The sequence below is a fragment of the Saccopteryx bilineata genome, chromosome 1 (genome assembly GCF_036850765.1).
Source record: "Saccopteryx bilineata isolate mSacBil1 chromosome 1, mSacBil1_pri_phased_curated, whole genome shotgun sequence".
Taxonomy (NCBI): domain Eukaryota; kingdom Metazoa; phylum Chordata; class Mammalia; order Chiroptera; family Emballonuridae; genus Saccopteryx; species Saccopteryx bilineata.
In genome coordinates this window covers 407447723-407472153 of record NC_089490.1, presented here as the reverse complement: position 1 = coordinate 407472153, position 24431 = coordinate 407447723, and the positions used below count along the sequence as shown (strand labels likewise).

The window sequence follows — 24431 nt, the reverse complement described above, 5'->3', positions numbered from 1 at the left end:
AGTGATAGAACCAGGAAGCTCAGACTCAGGCTGCGCTGGGCCCAAGGACGAAGGCCACTTCCTGCATCCTCTCCACAAGTGCACCTGGGATGCCTTGGAGACCCGCCCCTGGGTCCTGGCACCAGGAAAGTACAGTGTGGCTGACCCTCCCTGGCCTCTCTGCCCCCAGGGATTCCCCGGGAAGTGCTCTGTGCCAGCTGGGAGCAAATGATGGCCAAGTGCCCTGCCCTTCTGAGACCAGGCCCTGGTACCCTTTTGCACACCCTTTTCTGTTCCCCCACTCCAGGAAAAATAGCTGGAGCCTTGGGGTCCCTGCACATGGCTTGTGGTCCCCACCTTCACCTGGGCCTGTTGTCTGTCCCTTCTCCACTTCCTCCTTGAGAAACTGGGTGGGCAGATGGCCCTGAGAGTCAGTTCAGGAGGAAGAATGCCTGCCCCATGCGGACAGAGGCTGGGACCTGGGCCCAAGAATGCAGGCACTGCCCTTAGCACTGTCCCCACCAATTCTCTGCCCTGGCACTCAGGGTCAGTGGAGGCTCCAGGCCTCCCCAGCCTTCCATCTGAAACTCCCATCCCTCAGGGGTGCCCACGCTGGGCTGGGTGTCCTAGAATAGAGGTTTTCGGGTTCCCAGATTGTGGGAGCGCCCCACCCTTAGACACCTACTCATACTGCAGCCTGGCCCCCGTCCTCCCCCAGACCAGAGGGGCGGCTGAAGACGAGGGATTCTGCCCCTGAGCCTAGGGGCCCAAATTGGCCTCTGTTGGGCACCTGAGGCTGGAGTCACCTGACAGCACCAGCCGCCCTTTTAGGGTGCAGCTCTGTGGCCACATGAAGGTCTCAGGGACTCACCGGGCGTGCCCCAGCGACAGAAGAGGCTCCCGACCTGGCCCACCCGTCCGTGGGCGCCCGGCTCAAGGAGTGGGGTACGAGCTGGGGGCCGCAGGGTGGGCATTAGTGGGTGTTGGGGCCCCCCCACGGGGAGCCCCGTGGGCGGGGCCAGGAGCAGGGGGCGGGGCGGCGACGTCCGTGCCCCGCCTTCAACCCCCGCGCTGGAGGTGTCCAGGTTCCAACCTGCCGCTCAGGTTCCTCCTGGCTGCTCCGCCCCGGTCCGGTCGGCCCAGCCCCGCCGCGCGTCCTCTTGCCCGCCGGAGCCGGGCACCGACAGACGGGCAGACGGACGCACGGACGAGGGGACCAGCGGGCGGCGGCGCGGGCCGCGAGCAGCAGGTGAGTGCCCGGCGGGGTCACGGACGCAGCGTGCCGACCCCGCCGCGTCCCGCCGGGTGCTTCGGCAGGAGCGACGCGGGCGCCGCGCGCACGGACGGCGGGCCAGCCCGGGCCTCGCTGTCCCCAGGTGGCGGTGCGACACGGGGCTCTCTGCCCGGGTCTGCGGGCCGTGCCAGGGAAGGGAGGCTGTGCCCGCCTCGGGGTGCGAGGGGCTGTGCCCGGGTCGTGGCGAGGAGCCCGTCCCGCTGCGGCCAGGCCTGCCCCGTCCGGTACCGGGGCGGCGCCGGTGCGCGGCGATATTTTTAAGGTAGAACACATGAGTCAGCCCGCCCCATCCCAGCCCTGGGGCTCAGTGTGGGGAACCCCGGCCCTCCATTGAAACGGTGGTGAGGGGGGCTCTCCTTGTCTTCGAAGACCCGACACCCCGTTCCCCGGCAGGCTGGGCCTCCGCGGGGACCATTGAGGTGAGCTCCCTGTGGGTCAGACGTCAGGAGGCACTTCCTGGGTGTCAGCGAGGAAGAAACCCAGGGCCGGGGAACAGCGGGCTGAGGGTCAGGCTCCGGGTCACGGTAGGGGTGTGGGAGTTTCAGGGAGGAGGAGGCTGGGGGCGGAGCAGATCTGGGGTGGGTGGACTGGTAGAGGCTGTGGGTGTCCTCCCTCTGGCTCTCCCACATTCCTCTCTCCTGGGCCTGGCTGGCCGGGGCAGCCCCTGTGCATGAGGGTGTGCCTGGGTGCAGGGGAGGAGGCAGGCCGGGCTCCTCGCGGACCTCTGCCCTTACCCCAGGTGTAGTTTGCCCCAGGCAGGACCCAACTGCCTCCCCTCCCCCACGACTGTGCGGGAGCGCGCGCGCGCACCCTGCCGCCCATGGCCCTGCCCAGGCTTTTCCCGGTCCCTGCCTGGTGCCCCGCCTCGACAGCTCAGAGCTCCCGCTGGCCCTGCCTATCAGCCTGCTCGCCTCTGGTCTCCCAGGTGCACACTGAGCATCTGTCTCCCAGGCCCTCTTCTGAAGTTTACCTTTCCCTCCCACCAGGGCGGGCCCTTTCCTCACCACAGCTCCCAGACCCGAGCACAGCCAGAGCCTGAGGGGCTCCCCCATTCCGGGGCCCCATCTGGCTCCCCCTGAGCCTTAGGCTGACTCCTCCCCAAGGTCACTGGGCTACAGGGCTGGAATTTGAACCTGGAGCCGGTCCCTCTGCCCTCCCTGCCCTGCTGGCGCCTCCCCCTCCCCCTCCACTGTGTGACCAGGCACCCCTGTTCATTCCGATCTCCCTTTGCACCCGGAAAATGACCTCAGTAAAACCAAAGTGCAGCCTGGGCGGGGGCCCCTGGGGCCGCACGGCACCCCTGTCCTCCCAGTCAGCTGAAGAGGCCCTCTCTTCCCCCACTGCCTAGTCCCTCCCCCACCTGCTCCCTGACTTAATGGCAGTGCCTGGCCCCACCTCCCTGCTGGCCCTAATGCTCCGCACCCCGCCCCAGGGAGCTGAAAGCCCCTGGTTCCCAGCCTCGGCTCCCCCAGGGGAGGGGCCCCATGTCACAGCCTGTGCATGTCTGTGTGTGCCCGCAAGCCTGTGTTTCACCCAAGTGTGTGTACCTGGACACACGTGCCCGATGCCCTTGGCTCAGCCTGCCAGGAATCCCATTAAGCAAATACTCAGGCTCACCCACTGAGGTCATGAGCATTCCGAACATTCTCAAGGCTCTGATGGACAGAGGAATCCGGCCATTCCCCCACCCCTGCCCGTCCCCGGAGAGCCAGGACCCTCCATGGCAGGTGGGAGGGGGTGACCGGAGGCCCCTGGACTGCACACACTTCCTGGGTGACCTCCCTGCAGGTAGGACCTGGTCAAACCAGAAAGTCCTGGGCCACTCCCTGTCCTGGAGGCCAGCACCCCTGATTTGTGACCCCTGTCCATGGCAGACCCCAAACACTGAAACCACTTGCCGGTCACGTTTGACAGGCAGATGATGTGGGCCGAGAGGTCCCCACGGGGCTCAGACCAGGGACACCAGGCTCTGTTCTCCCGCGGTCAGCAAACTCAGTCAACAGAGCCAAATATCAACAGTGCAACAACTGAAATTTCTTTTGAGAGCCAAATTTTTTAAACTTAAACTATATAGGTAGGTACATTCCTTATCAAGGCAGCGCCCACACATGGTTATTTTGTGGAAGAGCCACATCCAAGGGGCCAAAGAGCCGCATGTGGGTCACCAGCCTCAGTTTGCCGACCAGGGCCCTAGGGGTATTCCTCTGGACTTTACCTGGACTCTGGGTCCCCAGAACCCCCTGGCTGCAGCTTCATCCTTGTCTGTCCTCCTCATGTCTCAGGGCCTATGACAACCCCATTACCTCTGCTTAAAGGTGCTTCCTCCCCCGGTCCCCTTCAGAGCCCCCAGGACACCCTTCTCGCAGCCCCACACCAGACAGCCTCTGGAAGTGGTTCCCGGCTGCTGGCCCGTCCTGGGGGGGGGTGTCCCTGTGGAGGACTCAGGGTCTGGGGTGAGATGGGGCCGCAATGATAGCATGCAGGGACACGGGGTGGAGGTAGGTGGTCCTGGGAATCTGGACAGGCGGTCAGGGCTCCAGCCCCCCCTGGACCTGGGGTAGGGGGGAGAGAAGACCCAGGCCCTGAGCTGGGAACAGTGAGGCCACCTCCAGGCCCCCAGGAGGTGTCAGTGCTGTTCTCCATCCACTCAGGTGTGAGCCAGGCACCAGGCCCTGGACTCAGGCCACACTGACATCCGCCCTTCCACCGCCGGGCACCACGGAGGACATCATGAGCCAGTCGGGGTCTATAAGCTGCTGCCCAGGTGCCGCCAAGTGAGTCCCCACCCCCTCCTGCTCTCCTCTCACTGCCAACCGCAGGGAGGGTGCAGCCGGCCCCACCCTCACCAACCCCTCCCCTGCAGTGGCAGCCTGGGCCGGTCTGACGGTGTGGCCAAGATGAGTGCCAAGGACCTGTTTGGTGAGTGACGTTTGAGGATGGGAGGGTGTCACCCACCACTCTGCTCCGTAAGGCTGGGCCCCCACCAGGGTAGATGCCGGTCAGCCCTGGGTGTCCAGGGGAGGCTCCTGGACCCTAATCAACCAGTCGCTTCAGTCGCTCCCTCTGCAAAACGCCAGGCCCGAGTAGCCCGCCCTCACCGTGTGGTAAGGGGAGAGGCCTTTACTAATAATTCAGGGCCATCAATATTGATTCCGCTGAGCTCCTCGCTGCAACCTGATCGCAACTGAGTGCCAGGTGTCTGCTCCCAGAGGGCGCGCCTGGCCAGCTCCCCTCCCCCCAGCGCTGCCTCTCCCCCCCCCCCCGGCACCCCCCAGCCCAGCCTTAGATGCGCGGGTTCGTTTATGCCTACGGACAGGGCGCTCTGTCTGGAAAGCCAGGAGAGCAGGGAGATGTTAGCTGGCAGCTGGGGTGGAGGAGAACCCTGGTCCAACCCTTCTCCCAGGAAAGTGTGGCAGCCCCCTGCGCCCCCACCGTGACAGACCCCAGTCACAGGTGCGCTGTCACCCATCTGAGCAGGGACGGAGGGAGGTCCGCCTTCTGCCAGCACCTGTGTCCTTCCTGGTGGCTATAAGGGGACCACAGAGAAGCCTCCCTCGCCTCCACTCTGCCCTCCCTGTGACCTGTGACCTAGCCTGGGAGGTCCCGTCCACTCTTCCCGGGGGCCGCAGGGTCTGCCCTCTGGGGTGAGTGACTGGCGTCTCCCTGTTCAGAACAGAGGAAGAAGTACTCCAACTCCAACGTCATCATGCATGAGACCTCCCAGTACCACGTCCAGGTGAGGCGACACCCAGGGTGCCCCCAACCTGCTCAACATACCACGCCCAGTGCTGCAGGGTCCCCAGGAGGGAGAAGACAGGCCCAGGGAGAAGTGCTCAGCCCAAGTTCTGACACCCGCAGCAGGCGACCAGAGCCAGGGACTGCCCCACAGGACCTGGCTGGGGTCAACCACAGTGGGGGCGTCTTCCTCCGGTTCTGGGGAGCTCACAGTCTGGGGCACATAGGGAGCCCTGGTTCATGTTACGGAGAAAAAGTTCTGGTGGCCAACACAGCACAGGTGGGGCCAAGCCCTGAGTGCTGTCTGGCAGCCCTCAGGTGGGAGGAAGGCCCAGTGGGAATGAAATTGTCACCCTGTCTCCAAAACAAGGAACTGAACTTGAGGGTAGAGATGGAACGGAGGTGCCCTGTATTGAGCTCCTGCAGGGACAGCCTCAGAGGCCCGACTGACCAGCTGTCTGGGGAGAGTCGAGCTTGGTCCGCTGCTCTGCAGACCGGGTGCTAGGGCGCTAGGGCGGGGCGTTTCCTCCGAGGTTGGTTTTAACTCACACTTCGAACTTGGGAAATCTGTTTTCTAAATGACCTTCCTGCTCCTGGCAGCTGGCCACATTCCTTGTTCCTGGTCACTGTCCAAGCCTGCAGGACAGCAGGGGCTAGGAATGGTTGAAGAGAAAGGTGGGGGGGCCCTGATCAGGAAGGTGGGGGGCCCTGGACCAGCATGCATGATGGGGGCTCTGGACCAGGAAGGCTAATACTTCCCTCCCCCAAGGGCCCTCCCCACCCGCAGAGGTCAGGCATGTCACTGCTTTCTGACCCCCGGTTCCCTCATCTATACAGTGGGTTCACAGAGACACTGGGAGTTAGTCCCTCGGGCTCTTGAACGGAGCCGTATTGGGTGACCGGCCCTCCCCACCTGCAGAAGTCAGGCATGTCACTGCTTTCTGACCCCCGGTTCCCTCATCTATACAGTGGGTTCACAGAGACACTGGGAGTTAGTCCCCCCAGGCTCTTGAACGGAGCCGTGTTGGGTGACCGGCCCTCCTCACCAGCCTGGGCAGGTGGGGCCATTTGGTGCTGCCCAACTGGTGACCACTACTGACTCAGTGTCCAGGGTCAGGGCACGGAGGGTGGAGGGGTCAGCTGTATCCCACTCGTTCTCAGGCAGCTCCGACACATCTCTGAAGGGAGGGGACTCTGCCCCCCTCGGTGAGGAGCCTCTGATGCCCCCCGGGGCCTCCTGGCTCCTCTCCTGGACTTTGGTCCAAGCTGGCCTGTGGGGGGACCCCAGTCCAGGGGTGCGTCTTCTGCCTTTCTTGCACCCAGCAAGGCTGGGGCACGGGCAGGGTTTACCTGCTCTTCCCAGGTGAGGAAACTGAGGCACAGAGAGAGGGTGAGAGAAAGGTGAGGTCAAATCCACTCTGGCAATGAGGTACCCCTGCAACCAAGTGTCGGGGTTTGGTTTGGTTTGGTTTGGTTTGTACAGTGTTCTAAATTAACATCAGAAACGTTGACGATGAGAGCGGGAGGGTGTGGGTGTCGGTTAGAGACTTGCATCGCCACCACCCAGAACACAGGAGGGCCCCCTCCCCACAAACGGCTGGTGCTGACCCTGTGTGGTGGCAGCTGTCCCCACCCCGACCTCAAGGAGCGCTGCTCCGGCCCCGGCTCCCCGGTCATCTCTCCCGTAGATGAAATCATACAGCCAATAACGACCCTTGTTCTGCTTCGTAAGATTATGTGAAGGAAACAGGAAGGTTGGGGGCGGGGGGGGCCCGGCTCCTTCGGGTGACCCCATTCTGTTCACTCTGACGGGCAGGCACGCTGCCCCTTGTGCGGGAAGGTCCTGTCCACTCACTGGGCGGGTGGCCTGTCAGTTCATCGGCATGGCTGTCTTTGGATGAGCAGGAACGTTGACTTTTGATGACATCTGGTCACACCCATGGTGTTTTTTGGTTTATAGTTGGGGTTTTGTTGTTCTTGTTGTCATGGCCTGGCCAGAGGCGCTGAAGGTATTTCCTCCTGGGTTTTCTGGATGGCTTCATACTTCAGGCTTTTTGTTTTACAGTTCGGTCTATGAGCCACTTTACTTACTTATTTTTAGATTTTATTTATTGAATTTTAAAGAGAGGAGAGAGAGAGAGAGAGAGAGAGAGAGAGAGAAGGGGGGAGGGAACGGGAAACATCAACTCCTAGTACGAGAGTTGCTTCTCGTAGGTGCCCTGACGGGGCAAGCCCGGGGTTTTGAACCTGCGACCTCAGCGTTCCATTGCATCACCACAGGTCAGGCAATGAGCCACTTTAAATTCACTTTCAGGTATGGTGTGAACTCAAGGCTAATTTTTCCCCCCATAAGAGTATGCATTTATGTTAAAAGGACATTCTTTCCCCTATTGGATTGCTTTGGTGCCTTTGTCAGAAATCGGTGAATCGGATATGGCTGGGCCTGTTATTCTTTGGACTCTCTGTGACTTTTTTTAGAGAGAGAGAGAGAGAGAGGGACAGACAGGGACAGAGAGGAAAGGAGAGAGATGAGAAGCATCCACTCGTAGCTGCAGCACCTTGGGTGTTCACTGATTGCTTTCTCATACATGCCTTGACTGGGGGGCTCCAGCCGAGCCATTGACCCCTTGCTCAAGCCAGCGACCTTGGGCTTCAAGCCAACAACCTTTGGACTCAAGCCAGCAACCCAGGGATCAGGTTGATGATCCCGTGCTCAAGCTGGTGACCCTGTGCTCAAGCCAGCAATCTCAGGGTTTTGAACCTGGGACCTCAGCGTCCCAGGTCGGTGCTCTGTCCACTACGCCACCAGCAGTCCAGTCAGCCTCTCTGGGACATTGTTTTTACTCATTATAGTTTAGGCAATGTGAGTCTTTCAGTTTTGTTGTTTTTCTTCAAGATTTTTCTGACTATTCTCAGTTCTTTGGACTTGTGTTTATATTGTAGAATCAAATTGTCTAGTTCTATCCCCCCCAAAAAAAAAGTCTGCTGAAATTTTGATTGGCATTGAGTCAAATCTATGGATCCATTTTGGGAGTATTGGCACCGTAACAGAGTTGAGGCTCTCCGATCCCTGAACACTCACAAGGGGTCTTCTGGGTTCTCTTTGATTCTTTCTGGGTTTCACTGTAGAGTTCTTCCGTATTTGGCTTTAAGGGGCTGTTATAAATGGCATTCTTTTATAAAAATTTCAGTTTCCTGTTGTCTGTTGCTAGCCTGTCGAAAATAAATTGGATTCCTGAGCCCTGACCAGTTAGCTCACTCGGTTAGAGCACTGTCCCCACAGTGCCAAGGTTTTGGGTTCAATCACTGATCGAGGCGTACACAGGAAGCCATCAGTGAGGACACAACTCTGTAAGTGGAACAACAAATGAACGCCTCTCTCTCTCTCTCTCTCTCCCCTCCCTTTCTCTGTCTCTCTAAAATCAACCAATAAATAAATTAAAAGCAAACAAATAAACAAAAATAACTGAGTTTCTGTAAAGTAACCCAGTACCTGGAGTCCTGGCTGAATTCCTTGATTTTTTTCAAGGGTTTTCCTTGTGGATTCATTGCATTTTCTGGGTACACATCCATGTTGTCTGAAAATAAAGACTGGGCTTAATTTCTTTTTTTTCTTTTTTTTTTTTAGTGTGAGAGGGACAGACAGACAGGAAGGGAGAGAGATGAGAAGCATCAACTCCTAGCTGCAGCACCTCAGCTGTTCACTGATTGCTTTCTCATACGTGTCTTGGCCGGTGGGCTCCAGGTGAGCCAGTGACCCCTTGCTCAAGCCAGCGTTCTTTGGGCTCAAGCCAGCGGCCATGGGGTCATGTCTATGATCCCGCACTCAAGTCAGCAACCCCATGCTCAAGCTGGTGAGCCCATACTCAAGCCAGCGACCTCAGAGTTTCGAACCTGGCGATCTCTGCATCCCAGTCCCACGCTCTATTCACTGCAGCACCGCCTGGTCAGGCTAGACTTAATATTTTATATATATTTAGCCACTCTGTTTTTATTCCTTGACTGCCCTGGCCAGGACCACCTGGACAACACTTAATAGAATCCCGGCCCTGGACCTTGCGTCAAGTCTTAGAAGACAGCTGTCCCCGTTATCCACGCTGTGCGTGTTTTTGTAGCTGCCCTTGTGGGCGAAGAAGGTTCCTTTCCACTCTCTGTGTGCTGAGACATTTTATCATGAAAAGGGGGTGAATCTTTTTTTTTTAATTTTTTATTTATTAATTCATTTTAAAGAGGAGAGAGAGTGAGACAGAGAGAAAGAGAGAGAGAGGAAGGGGGGAGGAGCAGGAAGCATCAACTCCCATATGTGCCTTGATCAGGCAAACCCAGGGTTTTGAACCGGAGACCTCAGCGTTCCAGGTCGATGTTTTATCCACTGCGCTACCACAGGTCAGGCGAGGGTGAATCTTATTGAATGATTTTTTCTGAATAACACTAGTTGGGTTTTATTCCTTCTTTTTTTCTCTCTCTCTCTTTTTTTTTTTTTTTTTTTTTTGTATTTTTCTGAAGTTGGAAACGGGGAGGCAGACAGACTCCCGCATTCACCCGACCGGGATCCACCCGGCACGCCCACCAGGGGGCGATGCTCTGCCCATCTGGGGCATCTCTCTGCTGCAATCAGAGCCATTCTAGCGCCTGAGGCAGAAGCCACAGAGCCATCCTCAGTGCCCGGGCCAACTTTGCTCCAGTGGAGCCTTGGCTGCGGGAGGGGAAGAGAGAGAGAGAGAGGAAGGAGAGGGGGAGGGGTGGAGAAGCAGATGGGCACTTCTCCTGTGTGCCCTGGCCAGGAATCAAACCCAGGACTCCTGCACACCAGGCCAACGCTCTACCACTGAGCCAACCAGCCAGGGCCTCTTCTTTTTTAAAAATATTGAACTTGCCTGACCTGTGGTGGCGCAGTGGAAAAAGTGTCGACCTGGAAATGCTGAGGTTGCCGGTTCGAAACCCTGGGCTTGTCTGGTCAAGGCACATATGGGAGTTGATGCTTCCAGCTCCTCCCCCTTCTCTCCCTCTCTGTCTCTCTCTCTCCCTCTCTCTCTCCTCTCTAAAAATGAATAAATAAAATAAAATTTAAATTTAAAAAAAGCCTGACCAGGTGGTGGCACAGTGGATAGAGCGTCGGACTGGGATGCAGAGGACCCAGGTTCGAGACCCTGAGGTCACCAGCTTGAGCGCAGGCTCATCTGGTTTGAGCAAAATTCCACCAGCTTGAGCCCAAGGTCGCTGACTCAAGCAAGGGGTTACTCGGTCTGCTGAAGGCCCACGGTCAAGGCACATGTGAGAAAGCAATCAATGAACAACTAAGGTGTTGCAACACGCAATGAAAAACTAATGATTGATGCTTCTCATCTCTCTCCATTCCTGTCTGTCTGTCTCTGTCTATCCCTCTCTCTGACTCACTCTCTGTCTCTGTAAAAAATAAATAAATTTTTTTAAAAAATTAAAAAAAAAAAAAGTAAAGAGATGGAAAAAGATATTAATATATATATATATTGAACTAACTTTGCATTTCTGGGGTAAACCCAGAGGCGGATTTAACAGCGGGTGCACCAGGCACACGCCCTGAGCCCCAACTTCTGAAGGGCCCCACAAAACTCCAACTTTATACTTTTTCTAATGTAAGGGGCCCAATATTGTCTTCTGCGCTGGAGCCTCAACCAACCTTAATCTGCCTCTGGGTAAATCTTATGTATTCGTGGTGTATTAACCTTGTTATATATAGGTGAACTAATTTGCTAACACTTGTTAAGGATTTTATTTATTTATTTTTTTGGATTAGTGTTTATTAAAGATATTGGTCTATAAATGTATTTTCCTGTGTTGCTGTTGGCAGGCTCTGGTGTTAGGTATACTGGCCTTATAGAGTGAGGAAGTGCTGTTTTCAGAAAGAGTTGATGAAAGATTGTTATTACTTCTGCCTTAATATTTGTTAGGATTACCCTGTGAGGCCCTCTGAGGTTGGGGTTTCTTTGCGGGAAGGTTTTTTGTTTTTGTTTTTAGAGAGACAGACAGACAGGGACAGATAAGAAGGGAGAGAGATGAGAAACATCAACTTGTAGTTGCGGCAACTGGGTTGTTTATTGATTGCTTTCTCATATGTGCCTTGAGGGGGCTGGGTCTACCTGAGCTGGTGACCCTTGCTCAAGCCAGCGACCTTGGGCTCAAGCCAGTGATCTTGGGCTTCAAGCCAGCCACCTTTGGGCCCAAGCCAGCAACCATGGGGTCATGTCTGTGATCTCCACGCTCAAGCTGGTGACCTCAACATTACAAACCTGGGTCCTCAGTGTCCCAAGCCAACGCTCTATCCACTGTGCCACCATCTGGTCAGGTGTGGGAAGGTTTTGATTATATATCTGCCTTCATGCCTGTGAGGTCTGTAGTGATGGCCCCTCTAGCCTCATGGTTATTTGGTAATTTGTTTTGTCTATTTTTTTTCTTGATCAGTCTTGCTAGGGGTTTATCAATCTCGTTAATCTTTTTTGTTGTTGTTACAGAGACGGAGAGAGGGACAGATAGGGACAGATAGGGACAGACAAACAGGAAGTGAAAGAGATGAGAAGCATCAATTCTTTTTTTTTTTTTTTTTTTTTTTAGAGAGAGAGAGAGAGTCAGAAGGATAGATAGGGACAGACAGGAATGGAGAAAGATGAGAAGCATCAATCATCAGTTTTTCGTTGCAACACCTTAGTTGTTCATTGATTGCTTTCTCATATGTGCCTTGACCGTGGGCCTTCAGCAGACCGAGTAACCCTTTGTTCAAGCCAGCAACCTTGGGTTCAAGCTGGTGAGCTTTGCTCAAACCAGATGAGCCCACGCTCAAGCTGGCGACCTCGGGTTCTCGAACCTGGGTCCTCCACATCCCAGTCCGACGCTCTATCCACTGCGCCACCACCTGGTCAGGCAGCATCAATTCTTTGTTGCGGTTCCTTAGTCTCCATAGTTGTTCATTTATTGCTTTCTCATATGTGTTTTGACCAGGGGTCTACAGCAGAGTCAGTGACCCCTTGCTCAAGCCAGCGTCCCCATGCTCAAACTGGTGAGCCTGAGCTCACGCAGGATGAACCTGCGCTTAAGCTGACGACCTTGGGGTCTCAAACCTGGGTCCCCTGCGTCCCAGTCCAACACTCTGTCCACTGCACTGCCTGGTCAGGCCATCTCATTAATCTTTTCTGAACCAGCTTTGGGTTTTGTTCATTTTTCTCCATTGTCTGTCTGTTTTCTAGTTTATCCATTTCTGGTCTTAATTTCCTTTTCCACTTACTCTTGGGTTTTGTTTGTGTTTTTCTCATTTTTTGAGGAGCATGCTTAGATCTCTGATTTTTTTTAAAGTTTTATTTATTGGTTTTATTTTTTATTATTATTTTTAATGTTCATTTTATTGATTTTAGAGAGAGGAACGGAGAGAGCAGGAGAGAGACAGGAACATCTGTTCCAGTATGTGCTCTGACCGAGGATTGAACCAGCAACCTCTGCACTTAGGGGCAATCCTTTAACGAACTGAGCTATCTGGCCAGGACTATTTATTAATTTGAGAGAGAGAGAGAGAGAGAGAGAGAAAGGCAGGGAGTGAAGCAGGAAGCATCAACTTGTAGTTGCTTCTTATATATGCCTTGACCAGGTACACCTGGGATTTCGAACCAGCAACCTCAGCATTCCAGGTCAACACTTCCTCCACTGCACCACCACAGGTCAGGCCTCTTTCTTTTCTAACATATTCATCTAAACCTGAAAAGCTCCCTCAAAGAACTACTTACGTTATACCACCTAAGCTTTGATGTGCATGGTTTTATTATTATTCAGTTCAGAATCCAGTTGACCTTTGAACAAAATGAGTTTGAACTGTGTGAGTCCATTTATACATGGATTTTTTTCCCAATAAATACTAATTTTTTCTTCCTTATGATTTTTTTTGTGTGTGTGACAGAGTCAGACAGAGGGACAGATAGGGACAGACAGCCAGGAAGGGAGAGAGATGAGAAGCAACAATTCTTCGTTGCGGCACCTTAGTTGTTCATTGATTGATTTCTCATATGGGCCTTGGCCGGAGAGCTACAGCAGACTGAGTGACTCCTTGTTCGAGCCAGCGACCTTGGGCTCAAGCTGGTGAGCTTTGGTCAAACCAGATGAGTCTGCGCTCAAGCTGGCGACCTCGGGGTCTTGAACCTGGGTCCTCCACGTCCCATTCCGACGCTCTATCCACTGCGCCACCGCCCGGTCAGGCATGATTTTTCTTAATAATATTTTCTTTTCTCGCCTGACCAGGCGGTGGCATAGTGGATAGAGCATTGGACTGGGACACAAAGGACCCTGGTTCAAAACCCTGAGGCCGCTGGCTTGAGCACAAGCTCACCAGCTTGAGCACAGGGTCACTGGCTTGAGTGTATGATCATAGATGTGACCCCATGGTCGCTAGCTTGAACCCAAAGGTCACTGCCTTGAAGCTCAAAGTCACTGGCTTGAGCCCAAGGACACTGGCTTGAGCAAGGGGTCACTTGCTCTGCTGGAGTCCCCGGTCAAGGCACATATGAGAATGAACAATTAAGGTGGTGCAACGAATAACTGATGCTTCTCATCTCTCTCCTCCCTGTCTGTCCCTATCTGTCCCTCTCTGACTCTCTGTCAAAATTTAAAAAGCATTTTCTTTTCTCTAGCTTACTTTGTTGTAAGAAGACAGACAGCATGTAATACATATAACATACAAAATGTATGTTAACCAAGTGTTCATGTTACCGGTGAGGCTTCTAGTCAACAGTAGGCTATTAGTAGTTAAGGTTTGAGGGAGTCAAAAGCTATTCTCAGGCCCTGGCCAGTGGCTCCATGGATAGAGTGTCAGGCCGGAGTATGGAAGCCCCGGGTTCGATTCCCAGTCAGGGCATACAGGAGAAGCAACCATCTGCTTCTCCCCCTGTCCCTCTTCCCCTTCTCCCCCTTTTCTCTCTCTTCCTCTTCTGCAATCAGTGGCTCAATTGGTTCAAGCATGGCCCATGGCCCTGACAGCCTCAGGTGCTAAAAATAGCTCGGTACTTGAGCACTGGCCCCAGATGGGGTTGCCAGGCAGATCCCAGATGGGGTACATGTGGGAGTCTGCCTTACTATTTCCCCACCTCTCACCTAAAAAAAAGAAAAGAAAAGCTATACTCGGGTTTTCAAATGCATGAGGGTCAGCACCCCTAGCCCTCATGCTGTTCGAAGGTCACCTGTACTTTCTAATTTTCCTTGTGACTTCTTTGACCCATGGGTTATTTAGAAGTCCATTGTTTAATTTCCAATTATTTGGGAGGGGTTTCCAGTTATCTTTTTGTTACTGGCTTTTAGCTTGATTCTGTTACAGTCAGAGAACCTGCTCTGTGTGGCTTCACTCGTTTGAGGTTTACTGGCCTGTCTTGGGCCCAGTGGCATGGTTTTGTCTGGTTTGGGGAGGCCGCGTGTTGCTAACGTGGGTTCCGCAGACATCAGCTGCCTTCCGTTCCGTGGTGTGTCTCCGCCCACTTACCTCTCCAAACTGTTGCGGGACCCATAGGCTGGGTCCAGCCTCTGTTATCACTAACGGGTCTGCAGTGGGCAGCCTTGCCTCTGTACCACCGATGACACGTGCGCAGGTGCCCAAGCAGAGCTGTGGCAGGAGGCTGTGGGCAGCTCTCCACGTGCCCAGCCTCTCCCCGGAGGGCTCCCATGTCCCCACAGCTCAGCCCACAAGGACTTGTTAGGACGGGTCCATAGATGGAGTAAAGAATTCAGCAGTGATTTATCCCTACAGTAATGGCCTCAGGGTTTCAGTGTGCAAGTCTTTCATTCAGTGGGAGTGCGCACAATTTTCTGCAGCAAAGTCACTTGAACTTATTTGCCTGTAGGCTCTCTGGCTCAGTCTTTTGCTAGTTTTGCTATTGAGGTAGTGATCTTTTACTTACGTATTTTTCTATTTATGTGTTTATTGTTGGTATCCTTAGTTATTTTTTAAATTTTTATTTCGTGATTTTAGAGAGAGACAATGGGAGGGAGAGAGAGAGAGATTTGTTGATCCAGTTATCTATGCATTCAATTGGTTGATTCTTGTATGTGCCCTGACCAGGGATTGAACCTGTAACCTTGGTGTATCGGGCAATGCTCAACCGACTGAGCTACCCAGCCAGGACGGTATCCTTAATTATTTTAATTTTATTTATTTATTTATTTTAGAGAGGAGAGGGAAAGACACAGAGAGAGAGAGAGAGAGACAGAGAGGAGAGACAGAGAGAGAGAAGGGGGGAGGAGCTGGAAGCATCAACTCCCATATGTGCCTTGACCAGGCAAGCCCAGGGTTTCGAACCGGCGACCTCAGCATTTCTAGGTCGACGCTTTATCCACTGCGCCACCACAGGTCAGGCGGTATCCTTAATTATTATATTTAACAAAATACAGCTTTTAACAAAGTGAGAACCATTGCTCTGATGCATATTGGTCTTTATATATATGACGACAGTTAGCCTTCACTGTATCTATTACATCTGTTTTTTCCACTCTTTGTAAATTTGCATATGGTATTTTTGCCAGGGAGAACTGTTTATATTTTTATTGAGTCAAATGTACTGGCTTATTTTTTGTTGAGCACCTGGATTTTCTTTCTTCCTTCTGCATCCCCTCGTGAAGAAGGCCTTTGTGAGACCATCAGGAATCACCCCCTCTTCTCTTCTAACACTTTTCGTGGTGTTGGGATTCACGGTCAAGTCCGGAGTTGGTGTCAGTGTTTACCCAGCTGTCCCAGCCTTGTTCACTGAATCCAGACCCAGGGCAGGGAGGGGGGCAGCTCAGAGAGACAGGAGAGGAGGAGGGCCCTGGCGAGGGGAGGGCTGGGCTGCCCGTGGGTCCCCAGGCCTGTTGCCAGGATGCTCACTCATTGCCTGCATATTCACCGAGGGCCTGCTGTGCCTGGCCCCTTGTCCCAGCACTGGGGACAGAGCAGTGAACCCAGCAGCCAGAATCCCTGCCATCCGTCACACAGGGAACACAAAGATTGTCACATGCAGATGATGCCGGTTCGTGATAAATAAAGCATAAGGCAGGTTAGGGATGTAGTGATGGAGTGATGCTTTAGCTGGGGAGGGTGTGGTCTCAGAGCTGGGGAAGATGGGTGGGAGGCCCTGGGGTGAGCTCAGCAGGAGGTGGGGTGGGTGGGGACCGTTTGTATAGGGCAGTGAAGGCTCTCTCAGGGCTCGGCATGGCCCACAGATATCCACAGGGTGCAACAGAGGCACCCTAAGGGTGTATTCCCCCCACCCAGACCACTGGGCACAGCCCCTTGGCCGGGCTGTTGGCACAAGGAGGGCCCGGCCCAGAGTGACCACCCACCTGCCTGCCCCCAGCACTTGGCCACATTCATCATGGACAAGAGCGAGGCCATCGTGTCTGTGGATGACGCCATCCGGAAGCTGGTGCAGCTGAGCTCCAAGGAGAAGATCTGGACCCAGGAGATGCTGCTGCAGGTCAACGACCAGTCACTGCGGCTGCTGGACATGGAGTCCCAGGTAGAGCAGCGGCCGGGGCAGGGAAGGCCTCCCCCTGCCCCTGGGGGCAGGCAGACGCATGGCCAGGACGCCCAGCTGGGCCTCTCTGCAGCGGCAGGATCAGGACCAGGGTGAAGGGCAGGCCGGCAGGGAGGACTGCACGGGGCTGAGAGTCCAGGAAGCCACATCACACAGGGCCACGTGTGCGCCTCTGCAGGAGCCTGGGCACCAGCTGTCCCAGCTGGACTGGGCCAGGCTGGGCCCAGGGTCTGTACAGTTGTGGCCACCGCTCCGTGGAGTCCATGTCTGTGTTCATCTCTAGGCCATGTCCTTTTTCTATGCCTGCAAGTTATGCTTGTGTCTGCGTCCGTGACACAAACCCCATGTGCTGGGCCACGGTCACACTCATGCCCGTGGCACTGTGTGATGTCCGTGGCTGTGAGCCCATGTCCATTTCCCGATCCGTGTTTGCGTCACGTCTGGGACTCCCACGTGTGCGCGTGACCCCCTGTCTCCCAGGAGGAGCTGGAGAACTTCCCGCTGCCCACCGTGCGGCACACCCAAACCGTGCTCAACCAGCTGCGCTACCCATCGGTGCTGCTGCTCGTGTGCCAGGACTCAGAGCAGAGCAAGCCCGACATCCACTTCTTCCACTGCGACGAGGTGGAGGTGAGCAGGGGCAGCCGGCCGGCCGGGTGGGTGGGGCGTCCCCCACCCCGAGCCAGCCTGACACCGCCGGGCCCCCCACAGGCCGAGCTGGTGCACGAGGACATCGAGAGCGCGCTGGCCGACTGTCGCCTGGGGAAGAAGATGCGACCCCAGACCCTGAAGTAGGTGTGCCCGGGGGACCCGGGGAAGGGACCGCCCCGCGGGGCCAGGTCGCTGAATGCCTCTCCGCCCTCCAGGGGCCACCAGGAGAAGATCCGGCAGCGGCTGTCGGTGCTGCCTCCGCCCCAGGCCCCCGCTCCCGTACCCTTCCAGCACTACGCCCGGGACTCTTCTCCCCCCAAGAACCGCGTGGGCCCACCAGTGCCTCCCAGTGAGCCAGGTGGGCCGAGGGGCCTGGGCTGGAGGCTGCCGTGGTCCGTGGGGGACTCAGCGGTCAGCAGCTGCTCTGCCCTTGCCCCCCCCCCCCCCGCCGCCCCCTCCAGGTTTCCGCCGTCAAGAGTCGCAGGACGAGGAGCCGCCGCGGGCTGTGCTGGCTCAGAGGATAGAGAAGGAGACGGTGGGTCTCTCTTGGGGTGGGAGGGTGCCCCACGCCAGCCTGCACCCACCCCTCCCCCAGGCCAGGGACCGTGAGGCGGCCCAGGGCGGCTGTCTCTGCCACGGTGTGGGTGCCTGGCTGACCCCTTGCCCCCGCTCTGACCCCAGCAAATTCTCAACTGTGCCCTGGACGACATCGAATGGTTCGTGGCACGGCTGCAGAAGGCGGCGGAGGCGTTCAAGCAGCTGAACCAGCGCAAGAAGGGGAAGAAGAAGGGGAAGAAAGGGCCTGCAGGTGCTGGGGGAGGGGCGGCGGAGGGATTGGGGGAGGCGGGGAGGGGGGCGGAAACATGGAGGGGGGGCCAGCATCAGACTGAAGGCAAACCCGCTGGGCCGTGACGGGGGAGGGGGCAGCCAGGCTCACAGCGCCCCGCCCCACGTTGCAGAGGGTGTCCTCACGCTGCGAGCACGGCCTCCCTCCGAGGCCGAGTTTGTTGACTGTTTCCAGAAAACCAAGCTGGCCATCAACCTGCTTGTGAGTCCAGCAGCCCACCCTCCGGCCCCGTGCTCTGTGCTGACACCGCGGGCGGAGGGCGGGGGTCTATGTCCGCCCACCCAGCGTGTCGGCCCTTTGCTCACTGGCGCCCCGTGCCCGCGTGTCGGCCCCTTGCTCACTGGCGCCCCCTGCCCGCGTGTCTGCCCCTTGCTCACTGGCGCCCCCTGCCCGCGTGTCGGCCCCTTGCTCACTGGCGCCCCCTGCCCGCGTGTCGGCCCCTTGCTCACTGGCGCCCCGTGCCCGCGTGTCGGCCCCTTGCTCACTGGCGCCCCGTGCCCGCGTGTCGGCCCCTTGCTCACTGGCGCCCCCTGCCCGCGTGTCGGCCCCTTGCTCACTGGCGCCCCCTGCCCGCAGGCCAAGCTGCAGAAGCACATCCAGAACCCCAGCGCGGCGGAGCTCGTGCACTTCCTCTTCGGGCCTCTGGACCTGGTGCCTGAGGCCGGCGGGCGGGCAGGGCAGCGGGGAGGTTGGGCTGGCCCCCCGGCTGAGGGTGGGGGCAGCAAGTGTCCTCCGTGTGGTGGGCACAGAGGGCTGGCTCGTGGTGCTGCTGCGGGATGGGGGCAGGGCTGGGTCCCCGCAGGTGAGATCCCCTCTGAACCAGACTGTGCCCCAGATCGTCAGCACCTGCGGTGGCCCAGACATCGCACACTCGGTCTCCAGCCCCCTGCTCTCCCGAGACGCCGTGGCCTTCCTGCGGGGCCACCTGGTCCCCAAGGAGATGGCGCTGTGGGAATCTCTGGGGGAGACCTGGACACGCCCCCGGTACAGCATCCGAATGGGGTCCCCCGCCGCCTCTCCTAGGGGTTCTAGGTGGGGCCGGTGCTGGCAGGTGGGCATGGATGGCTCACCCCGGGTCTCCCCCTCCAGCTCCGAGTGGCCTCGGGAGCCCCAGGTGCTCCTCTACGTGCCCAAGTTCCACAGCGGCTGGGAGCCACCGCTGGACGTGCTGCAGGAGGCGCCCTGGGAAGTGGAGGGGCTGGCCCCCGCCCCTGGCGACGAGGTCAGAGCCATGGGCCAGCCCTCCGGCCTCCTCAGCCCGCCTCCTCCCACTACCCTCACCACTGCAGCTGTCTCCCCTGTCCCCCACCCTGCTGGCTTGACCCTCACCCCCCATACCAAGCCCAGGTGGCCCCCTTTCCCCGCAGCCGACTCCAGCAAGACGACGGTCCTTTCGAAACTCCCGAAACTCCCCCAAGCACAGCCTTGTCCCTGAGCCCACACCCCCTGGAGACGTCCTCCCCCCAGTCAGCGCCTCGCATGCTCACAGGTAAGTTCCTCTCCACCTGAGGGACTGTGACATCCGCCCTTCAGAACGGAGGCTCTGAGTGCACTGCCACCAGGGGGCAGCAAATGCCTTGTTCCTGTGGTTCAAAACAGCACTTTGGCAAACTGGAACCAGCTTTTCTTCTACCTTTATAACAGTTTTTTTCCTTCTTTTTCCAAGTGAGAGGGGAGATAAAGAGATAGACTCCCACATGCACCCCAACCGGGATCCACCCAGCAACCCCCGTCTTGGGCCCATACTCTGCCTATCTGGGGCCATGCTGGCAATGGAGCTATTTTTAGCACCTGAGACAGAGGCTCCAGGAAGCCATCCTAAGCGCCCAGGGCCAATGTGCTCCAATCAATCAAGCCATGGCTGCGGGATAGGAGAGGGGGAAGGGGGGAGGGGCGGTGGAGAAGAAGATAGTCACTTCTCCTGTGTGCACTGACTGGGAATCAAACCTGGGACATCCACACACCAGGATGATGCTCTACTACTAAGCCAATCAGCCAGGGCCCTATGATATACAATTTAAAGAAAAATGGCAAAAGCCACTTATAAACTCACTACCCTCACAGGTTATCTCTCCTGGTGCCATCGCATTTTGTGCTTTAGAGTTGTGGTTAGAAATGTACTCAATCCTGAGCTTTTACCAGTCCCTGCCACCCTGTTGGGGTTGACTGAGGCCCAACCTCAGAGAGGGAGGAGTAAACGGAGGTCTGGGCTAGACAGGCTCTCCCGACCTCCGACCCCCACTCCCAACACACATTTCTAAAGACCACATTCCACAGACCCAGGACCTGTTCTCACCCCTGGCCCAGGTCTGTCTGGGGAGCTTGCCCCGCTGCCAGATCTGACCCCAGGATTCAGTCTCAAGGAGAGGAGGGGCCCCAAGTCCCTGTTTTAACAAGTGTGCCCTCCCTTTGCCCCACATCACCAGCCTGGTGCCCAGGGTCCCTGTCCTGGGGCCACATCTTAAGAAACATTTACCTCCTTTGACCTGGCCAGTCCTGACAGCTCCTGCCAAGGCCCCTGGGGGTACTGCGGCCTCAGACCCCTCACACCCCCCATGTCCTCAGACCTGTACCTGGATGAGGGAGGAACCCTGATGGCCAGGGGCCAGGGCTGCCCAGGAGGGCTGGGCTGGGCTGGAGGGCAGCCACAGGCTCGCTCTGTGCTGCGGTATAGACGCGGGCAGCCAGCGCGCTTCCCCTGTGCCCCCCGCCCCCGCCCCTGTTCCCTGAGGCCCATGGACACCCCTTCACTGTGGTGCCCCTGCATTGTCTGCACTGCTCAAAGGGGCCATGGCTCTGAAAACGTCCAGCCCTTCCTCCTTGGTCAGCCGCTTTCCAGGGACAGCCGTGACCCTGTGTACACACTCGGGCTCTCGTTACCCTGGGGGCTGGGCCTGGAGACCCCTGAGGTGGCCTGGGCTGGGGCCAGCCTTGCTAACTGCGCCCACGGCACCCGGGTCCTGCCGCCTCCACCTCCCCCGCCCCCACTCCACCTCGCCCCCGCCTCTGCGCAGGGGCCCAGACGCTCTGGGGCTGTCACAGTTTCCATTCCCGGCTGAGAAACTGAAGCGCTCTCCACTGCGACCTTGGAGAGCGGAGCTGGAGGCAGCCACGCGCCCGGGAAGCTGTTCCCTCCCAGCCCCGGTCCCAGGTTCGGCCCCAGGTTCGGGGGGAGACCCTGACCTAGCCCTGGGGCCTCTGCCCCTGCTGTCCCACACAGGGGCTACGACTCCATACCAGCCATGGCCAAGTACGTCAAGGTTCTCTACGACTTCACAGCCCGGAATGCCAACGAGCTGTCAGTGCTCAAGGATGAGGTCCTGGAGGTGCGTGGGGGCCCGGGGGGAGGGGACGGCCCTGGGGAGGCAGGGGGAGTGGGTGGGGGCAGATCCATGACCCTAGGACCTGGCTGTGTGCCACCACTTTCCCCAGCACCCCACCCTGAGCTCCAGTCTGGATCCACAGCCCTGGTCCCACCCCCACCGGATGCTGGATGAGGGGCTCCCTCCTTCGGGGGTCTTGGGGGGACTCAGGGTGTCCTGTGTTGGGTTCAGGACAGTGTGGGCTCTCCCGGCGTTGACTGGGGAACCCTCCAACACAGCAGGGGCTTGTCACTCGTGCCCAGCCCTGGAGGTCCCCCAGGAGGCACAACCTGGGTTTGGTGCCAACCCCAAATCTAGGTCACCCACTGGGAGAGGAAAGTGGAGTGAGCCGAGGTGGGCGATCTGTACCTGCAGCGAGGCTGGGGGCACCTCGCTCGGGATGCTGGGGGGGGGCTTCGATAGGTGGGCTGGAAGGTTACTCAGGGTCATAGGACTTCAGGGGTGGGCTCAGGGAGAGATGCCCAAGCTGTCTGTCGCTGAACCATCTGTACAGAGGGGTGCATGCTGGTGGTCCCGCACCCCCACCTGTGCCCACAGCCTGCGGGTGGGTACCTGTTGTCCAGTGGCGACAGCGGGTATGTGGCCTCCACAGGTGCTGGAAGACGGCCACCAGTGGTGGAAGCTTCGCAGTCGCAGCGGCCAGGCAGGCTACGTGCCCCACAACATCCTGGATGAGACCCGGCCGGAGGACGTGGGCGCTCCCCTCGAGCAGGTGATGGGAGTGAGCGGCTCTGCCGTGGGGGTCTGCTCTGTCCCACTGCAGGCTGGGCGCAGGGGCCGGGAGAGGGTGCAGGTGCAGGCAGGCGCTAGGAAGCACCCGTCCTAAGCCTGGAGTCCTCGCTGCGGGGGCTCCTGGGGTCTGGCTCCCCGCCCCCCCCCCCGCCAGCTGGGGGCCTGGACAGGTCTTGGGAATGAAAGGAGAAGGGGTGCCTCACACTCTCCTCCCTCCAACACTGCTGGAAGGGAAGATGAGAGACGCTGATGGCCCCGCCCCCTCCGCTTCCCCCCGCCCGCCCCCCACTTGCAGGCTGGTCTGAAATACTGGGGTCCTGCCAGCCCCTCCCACAAGCTGCCCCCAACCTTCGCCGGAAACAAAGACGGTGAGTGGGGGGCGGGGGCGGGGGCGGGGGTGGCCGAGCCTCTGGAGCGACAGCGGAGGGGCGCCCTGGGGCCAGCGGGCGGGCCTGAGCCTCTGGCCCCGCAGAGCTGATCCACCACATGGACGAGGTCAACGACGAGCTCATCAAGAAGATCAGCCACATCAAGGCGCAGCCGCAGCGACACTTCCGCGTGGAGCGCAGCCAGCCCGTGCGGCTGCCGCTGACCTACGAGTCCGGCCCCGACGAGGTCCGCGCCTGGCTGGAAGCCAAGGCCTTCAGCTCGCGGTGAGCTGGGCGGGCAGGTGGCCGCAGGTGTGAGCCAGCGTGGGGGGCGAGGCCGGCACGCCCACGCCCACGCCAGGGCCGGGGCCGTCCCTCACGGCCGCCACGCCCGCTCCCCCGTCCATCCCCGCAGGATCGTGGACAACCTGGGCATCTTGACCGGGCCCCAGCTCTTCTCGCTCAACAAAGACGAGCTGAAGAAGGTGTGCGGAGAGGAGGGCCACCGTGTGTACAGCCAGCTCACTGTGCAGAAGGCGGTCCTGGAGGTGAGCGGGCCCCCCGCCCCCCGCGCCTCCCTTCCCCCACCGGCTCCCCACCGCCTGGCCTGACCTGCCCGTGGGTCTCCGAGGCTGAGACCGCCCCATTCCCCTCCCTAGAGACAGCACGGTGGGTCGGAGCTGGAGGAACTCATGAACAAGTTTCATTCCAAGAACCCGAGGAGGATGGAGGATGACAGCTAGACCTGGCCTTGCGGGGCTCACTGTGCCGCCGAAGGTGCCGGGGAGCACTGTGGGGGGCCCGCCCCCAGTGCGCGGAGTATTATTTTTGTATATGTCTTTTGTATCTTGGACACAGAGGGAGTGTGGTGCTGGCTGCAGGGCCTGCACCTGGCCCGGGGGCCAGCTCACCTGCCTCATGGCACATAGCCTGTCCTCAGGTTCAGCAATACCCTTGCCCACACTCCCCTTCCTTCCCCCAAGGTCCACCTCAGCCAAACTTGCCACCTGGAGGTGCCAGCCCCTTACCCACCCGCCCCCTGGGGCCAGAGCTGTGTCTGTTCCGACCCAGTTCAGCCTCCTCCCAGCTCCCCCCACATCTCTCCCAGAGGCTCCCACCGCCTTTCCACTGGCCTTCGCCAGCCACACGGGCATCCCTGGCACTGGTGTCTCTGCCCCTGTCCCACCCCCCTGACTGCTCACATCCACATCCACCTGTAGCCACCTGCATCCCCACATCCCCGCACGGGCTATGGGCCAGAAGGACAGCAGACCTCAGCTGCCCAGCCAGACTGGGCCGGAAGCTGATCAGGATGGTGACCCTTGCCCCAGATAGTGCCCACCGCGCCCACCCTCTGTGCTGCTGCTACCCAGGTCGGCCCGGTGGGTGCGCTATATTCCCTTAACCTTTTCAAGAAGCAAGTATGGACTGGACTCACCCAAGCACTGCCCTTGGACACCCCACTGCCCCCCCACTGTCCCTCACCCCTACTCCATCTGCAAGGCCGAGACCGAGAAAGGAACTTTCTCGGACCCGAGTCTCAGGCCAGCCTCCCCCGGTCAGGGGTTCCTGGTGAATCTTGGAGCCCTGGACTTGGCAGGTCACACCCCAGAGTTGAGAGGTAGCCAAGCTCAAAGGCTGTGGCATTAAAACCAGTTGTCTCCTAGCAGCAGAGCATGTCTCCTGGAGGGAGGGTGGGTCACTGTGGCTCCTGAAGCTGACCTGAGGTTGCACCCTTTGTAAGAACTATCTGTAGGGCAGGGGCAGGCTCTGGCTAGGTGGGACAGTGGAGGTCCCAAGTGAGGCCACTCACCCCTGACCCTGGTTGGGGGTGCCTAAGAGACCCTCCCCTCCACGTTTTTCCGAGAGGGCCCAGAGGACATTCCTGGGAGGTGAGGGGTTGAGAGGGGCCCTGCCCAGAAGGCC

At 58.1% G+C, this 24431-nt stretch overlaps 1 protein-coding gene across 6 annotated transcripts; it reads left to right on the top strand.

Annotated features, from left to right (window-relative positions):
• The first annotated feature begins 1043 nt into the window (after positions 1-1043).
• Positions 1044-24171, top strand: EPS8L2 (EPS8 signaling adaptor L2). Of its 6 annotated transcripts, none has more exons than XM_066252439.1 (22): positions 1044-1228; positions 1667-1692; positions 3925-4047; positions 4137-4192; positions 4945-5009; positions 16345-16506; positions 17005-17154; positions 17236-17315; positions 17391-17524; positions 17637-17710; positions 17857-17983; positions 18135-18223; positions 18599-18673; positions 18858-19006; positions 19112-19244; positions 19390-19511; positions 21243-21348; positions 21998-22117; positions 22433-22505; positions 22610-22790; positions 22921-23053; positions 23165-24171. In XM_066252439.1, the coding sequence occupies exons 3-22, from the start codon at positions 4004-4006 to the stop codon at positions 23246-23248; spliced, it is 2157 nt and encodes a 718-aa protein (XP_066108536.1). In that variant the 5' UTR covers positions 1044-1228; positions 1667-1692; positions 3925-4003; the 3' UTR covers positions 23249-24171. The 6 variants fall into 6 exon arrangements, with proteins under 6 accessions (XP_066108536.1, XP_066108535.1, XP_066108537.1 ...); XM_066252438.1 differs by having other exon boundaries at positions 17391-17533; XM_066252440.1 differs by lacking the exon at positions 1667-1692 and having other exon boundaries at positions 1100-1228; positions 17391-17533.
• Positions 24172-24431: the final 260 nt, after the last annotated feature.

Excerpts from the sequence above, each read along its gene's own strand:
- EPS8L2 (XM_066252438.1), top strand. The coding sequence starts at position 4,004 with ATGAGCCAGTCGGGGTCTATAAGCTGCTGCCCAGGTGCCGCCAA. Across the intron at positions 17,316-17,390 it reads ATGCGACCCCAGACCCTGAA|GGGCCACCAGGAGAAGATCC; the intron begins GTAGGTGTGCCC and ends TCCGCCCTCCAG. Across the intron at positions 22,791-22,920 it reads GCCAAGGCCTTCAGCTCGCG|GATCGTGGACAACCTGGGCA; the intron begins GTGAGCTGGGCG and ends CCATCCCCGCAG.